Source organism: Truncatella angustata (assembly GCF_020726525.1).
Source record: "Truncatella angustata strain MPI-SDFR-AT-0073 chromosome Unknown BKA67scaffold_1, whole genome shotgun sequence".
In the NCBI taxonomy this organism is placed as follows: domain Eukaryota; kingdom Fungi; phylum Ascomycota; class Sordariomycetes; order Amphisphaeriales; family Sporocadaceae; genus Truncatella; species Truncatella angustata.
Window position 1 is genome coordinate 7,062,011 of NW_025763381.1, and position 6,000 is coordinate 7,068,010.

The 6,000-nt window shown below is 48.4% G+C and overlaps 1 protein-coding gene across 1 annotated transcript; it reads right to left on the minus strand.

The window, feature by feature from the left end:
• Window positions 1-3,407: 3,407 nt before the first annotated feature.
• BKA67DRAFT_73788 (uncharacterized protein) lies at window positions 3,408-3,901 on the minus strand. The gene has a single exon (XM_046109401.1). It carries the CDS (start codon window positions 3,855-3,857, stop codon window positions 3,591-3,593), a length of 267 nt encoding a protein of 88 aa, XP_045965194.1. The 5' UTR covers window positions 3,858-3,901; the 3' UTR covers window positions 3,408-3,590.
• Window positions 3,902-6,000: the final 2,099 nt, after the last annotated feature.

Below are 6,000 nucleotides of genomic sequence, written 5' to 3' on the forward strand. Positions count from 1 at the left end.
TCCTCTTCTGGGTACTCCACCAAGTCCACTGAGTGTTCAAGCCACCTTTATTTCAGGCCAAGATAGTCTTGGGTCCAGGAGTGAGCAAAGGGTACAGTGAAATGATCGTGCTAGATCACGGGCACCAAAAAGCTGCTAGCTGCTAGGGCTTGGCTTTTTGAGTGATGTGACAGTAGCACGAGAATAGGGTGCGAGTAATACCCGGTTCCGCAGCGAGAGGGAGCTGTACCGGACGCAAAGGTAGTGTCAGAGCTAGATATGCTAGCGCTGGTGGTGACGCCGGGCTCTGGTGTGGAAGAGGGCGGCGGAGAAGGTGAGGGAGATGGATGTGCGCCCTGGTGCAAGTGCAATCGTAGAGGGCCTTTGCTCTCGAGTAGGTGGGGGGGAAGAGAGGCTGGAGGCTTGAGAACAGCAGAAAACAGTGCTGAAAATTGGGAGGAAAAAAAGGCTTGGTTTGATTTGGTTTGGTCGACCTTCAAGCTCAAGATGGGAGTCCTTTCCGAGTTGTGCTTAGTCTAGAGCTAGCGCGCTGACGATTCAGGTGCTAGCAGACAAGAAGGCGCGATGTTCTTAATGAAATCGACGCTCTTGGTGTTGACTGACTCTGTTCAACTCAGATGACGTGCAGCCCGGGTGATATTTAGAGACCCGGACGGGTTTAGAATGGATGAGCTGAATGATGATGTCGATTGAGACGACAAAAATTCGACTAAAAATTGCTCCCTCAGTCTAGGTGCAATTAGGATTTTAGCTCCAACTTATTTAGTCGAAAGTACGTGCGCGCGAAGCTGATTTGACGACTCGGCCTACTACGCGCTAGTACCGAGTACTGGAAGTCGAAGTTCTTCTGGAGGTCTCCGATCTCAAAGAGATGAACTGGATCTAATCGTCGATTGCAGCTCAAAACGTTGTGGTCTCAGCGTGAACACAAACGCGTTGTTTTGGAGGTGAAGAAAGGGTGAAGGATTTAGTTGGGGAAAGAAAATGAGGAAAAACGCGAGTCGATGCGCCTCCTCTCAGAAAATCCGAGTGAAATTTTTTTGGGCGGCAATGGAAGGCGCGTTCTTGCCGTGTGCACAGAAGCAGATTGACAGAGCAAGTACCTTGGTAACTTGGTACCTTAGTAAAGGTTGGTAAAAGATACGTATCTCCACAGCTGCCGAGTTACATACGGTTACTAGGACGGACGAAAACGAATTGGGATAGTAGGCAATTTTGACCACACGATACGTGAATCAATGAATGACTTGACTCGATGACACTCAATGATTTGAGAAACACCTGAGGGAAAAGACGGCGGGCCACACTGATGTAGACGATGGACCACGGCTGATGCTGCTGCTGATACCTGCTCCTGCGTCTGCTTCTCCTCTCCTCCTGAAGGCCCATAACAGTGGATACTATGTACACCGTACCCTCGGGCGAGACAGGCATAAGAAGGGATGAATAAAAAAAAAAATCCCGATCACGACCGCCAGTGTGAAGAGTGGGGCATCCGAAAAGTGGGCAAAAGGAGGCTTAGCAGCATTTCAGGAAGAGGTCAAATCCAAGGATGCGGAATGCCCGTTCAAGAGATCCCTTGCCAATTAATGCTTCCAATTACAATTACATTTACTTTCACAATTACGGATTACACGATAGTCGGCAGATACTATGCACGGCATTGATGAGCACATAGCACAGGTGTGGTACTTTTTTCTGACGTCCCTGGATTGCTGGTCATCGGGCCACCATGGAGCAAGTTAAACTTGGCTGATTAGCTGATCCATGATCACAGACACAACACTGAACCCGGCTCCCTGACTGAATCGCAGGCCATTTCCCATGATCGCACCCTGGGAAGTTACATTGAGACCCTGGCCGAATGAATTGCTCTTACTGGCAATCCCAGCACGTGAATCCTTGACCTTGCTGGGCGATCCATACTTCGTACTGGATGCAGTGCAGCTAGCATGTTGAGACCAGTCTGTGCGTATACATTCTGCATTGCATCTCGCTTTTCCCTCTCTCAAGCACCCACACGAACGAGCTTATGTACTGATCATCTTCTCACACTGTGTAGGATTTTATTCACTCAGCACCGATGCATCCATTCCCTGCCACGGTGTCGATGGCCCTGTATTTTCCGAGGCAAAACTCTGAACTCAAAACTGTTCATCTATTGGAGAGACCTTGTGTTTTGGGTTGCTCTGTGTGGGGCGATTATGCCTATGTATTACATTCACTTTCCATCTCATCGAACTTTCCTTTATAGTTTGTGCAATATTTTCTGCTAATAAATGTCAGTTCAGTTCACTGGTTTCTCAGCGAGATGCGAGCGCTAAAAACTTCGGCAATCTGAGTCTACAGCGATGGATTAGGAATTCCCCTGCGTATGTTTGTGAAGTAGCGTCTTCTCCACGTTCTCTGGCGAGCCAAGCCTTCCAACCTGCGAGCCCAATGCACCGACAGGGGGATCACTACCACCTCGTCAAGTATTGGGCGGGATACGTTATCGTTAATTAGGATTAGCCCCGACGATACTCAACTAGAAAACATACGCTTGTTGCCTGCCTAGAGCTTGCTAGAGGTAGATCTCTGCCGACTAGCCCGCTCGCCGGTGCCGGCTCTTCAGCTGACTCGTGCTGGTGAATGAACCCCCATCCACTCATGCGAGCCAGTTGTGTGAAAGCTAAAGACAAGCATGCCTGGCTATGTCGCCGTCTGCACTGCGATGCATGCCAGTGAATGACCGTGGACACCAGGGCCACTGCCGCTGCTCAGAAGAAGGTCTGGATGAGCAAGATATCCACCATGCAGACGCAACAGTGGCTCCGGGGAGAAAAAGTATTCAAGCGCGCCTGGACATGCGCCCGCAAATTGCTCGTCAGCTTGTGGAGAAAATGCCAATGTGATCATTGCCAAAAAAGCCCAGGCGAGGTATCCTCTCGTCATTCTGTCCAGTCAAAACAGTGCATACCAAATACGGCAAATTTCTTCTACTCGGCTTGTGGGCATTCCGTTCGGTACCGTGGATCGTGGACCAAAACCACCCATAGGCGCTCGGCTCAGCGAAGCTGGATTTGGTATCTTAGAAATTGTCGCCTAACGCCCCGTAATTCCTCATTTGCAGCCAGATCGCCACAAGTACCTACTTCATCTTTTTCTAATAATAATAATGAAATTCTAATTGTGAGGCAAGTTGTGGCGAGCATAATCGACAGTACAACTGGTCCGAAACTATAGCACATGCTGCTGCACAACCTTGACAAATTTTTGAACTCTAACGGTCTGTCTCTCTTTTCGCCTCGCTCCGTATGGTTGAAGCAAACGATCATGTTCAGATGTTGTAATCGCTCGTGTGTGCTCGGAAGTGCGGTGAACAGAAAACTCTCTCGCCATCTCATTGGCAATCAGGCCGAGGTAGTGCATATGGTGTGGGGATATTGATTGCAACGATATACCCATTCCAGCACTCTGCAGATCAGCACGGATTCACCGCACCGCGAAATCAAGAGCGAGTTGTTTTGCGAGCTCAGGCTCTAGACCCTTGAGACGAGTCATAAATGGCATGCGAATATCTTGGTGTCTGTCAGCTGATGCTGATACGTTCAGTTGCATGATGCTTTCTCCGTCATATTCTTCGCAGCGAGGTCATTTGCATGAAACCAGAAATGTATGGTAATCTGGCACGTTAGATCTAGTAGTGCGCAGTCCTTACTGGACGATTGCTGACCATAAAACAAAAACTTCTGACACTTTTCAGAATGGGGGCTGAATTGCGACTTGGTAATCGCCAGGTCGAGACCCAATCTGTCAACCAGCCTCGTGAGCTGACAAGTGCTCGCCAAAATAAAAATAAAAACACCGAGTTCCATTTCGTCGAGTTTCACCGTTTAACTGTGGCTCTCCACTGTTGTGCATGACAGCGCATGACGTGTTGATGGCCCATGCCACGTCCCATCTTATTTGGTCAAGACGAGATGCGACTGGATAGTTTGAATAAATATACTCACTGGCAATTATCGGTATCTACCGAAATGCACAGGCAGACACGCGTCTAACCAGATATCTACTAGACCCTCATTGTTCCGCTGTAAGGTGCTGTAAGGGGTGGGAGTGTGCAGCAGATCATCGACCTGGCCATGGGTTTGTTATGCTGTTTCGTGGCTCAAGCATCTTTGCCAACGTGCGCGCACGAACAAGCGGTGATCTTGCACATTAAGCATTAAGCATTGAAAATTGTACATCATAACTAACCGTGTACTCATGCTGCATTTATCCGCTACTGTGTTCTCACAGACTTTTCCACACCACCTCACCAAAAGAAAAGGCATCAAGCATGGTTCCCCAGAGAGATTTTCCACTAGAGCGATCTGTCAGGAACTGTTTTAGGGCGCCAGCGTCACCAGATCTATGGCGACCCGAGTCTCTGGGTAGACTAAAAAAGCGTGATGCTTTGGAGGGGCACAGTATTGCGAACTGGAATGCTAGCTCGAGATAGTATGACCTATATTCAACGAGGCAGCTAGTGGTGATACTATATTTCAACGACATGCCAATGAATAATCACATGTGTAAGAGAAGTCTTTTCGAGCTTCTTGACCGCAATCTCGTAAAGCCTTTGGGGGCGCTTCCGTTGTCGAGCAGTCCGATCACACGCATGTATTCTTTCCACACACCGCCATTATAGTAGCAATGAAATTTGACAAAGAACTACAACAATGCATAACAGGTCAATGACCAGTTGGCAAGATTCATTCCTACATAGGCTGCAAAGGGAGATGAATCAACAGTCACGGAAATCGGTCAACTCCTATCAGCCGCCCATGCTTTGTGCCGATGAGCCATCAACAGGTTCCGGGATAGCTGACACACATACTTGACAGCGATTCATAATAACACTGTGCTGCAGGTAAAGTCGACAGGGTCATGTTTATGCACCCATCGAGGCTGAACCAGTCAATTGACAAGATGGGGTACCAGGTATCATGCAGAAACACCTTGGTGGTAGTTCACGTGGGTGACATGTGCACAGGTAAAGGCGCCGTGGCAACTCCCGACTTGACAGTGGCTTCAGCATGGTTCAAGAAAATGTGAAGGACATGGTTGATGAAATGAATGGTTGCAAATGCAGTGAAAACACTCTGTATAAACGTGCCAACTACAGAAACTGCGCACACTTTTGAATTGACAGGCTACTATACGTCTTCGAAAACATTTGCGCGATCCAGCGAGTCACTTCTTGCAATGCAGCAGGAATTACAGGATGGGACAGAGATGCGGGAATAGAGAAGGGGAGAGGGGGGTAGGAAAGAAAGAAAAAAGCACTCCTCAGCAAGAACAGGAAATCCGGTACGGCCTACCACACTTTGCAATCCGCATCCCGTAGTCCGCAAACCCAGGTTTAAAAAATAAAATAAAACCTGGCTATATACCGTACCGCACGATTCCTCGTCTCTTTCAGGATCATGTCCACAGGAGGAAGCATTCCCGTGATAAGAAAAAGCAACTGGAGCCTCTTGTTCATACTTTAATCTTGCACGTTCTCAAATTGATAAACCTCGCTTTTCGACACGGGCGAATATATTGCCCGTGGCATTTCGACACCCCTGTTTTCTGACAATATTCTGTGACAGAATGATCACAATGAAATTTCACGTACCATGTATCAAGCAAAGCGACTATCCGTATTACAGGCGAGGCATGGTCGCCAATATTGTTCCAAGACCAGGATGTTGGGGCGAAGATCCCCATCGCTCCAAGCGAACCCCATGCGCAAACCCAGCGCTGTGCTGTAATCCCCGACTGGCGCGAACTTAAATCTCAATATCCTTGTCTTCGTTGCGGCCACCCAACCCCCGCATAGGCAGAGGTCGCCTTCTTGACAGACGCTGGTTCGACCTTTAGAACACATCGTAGGTATTCCATACTAACTTGTTATATATCGGCTACAGGGTTGCCACGAAGCGCCAAGGCACATACAGTAAGCACACTGTAACTTATGATTGGTTTACGTAC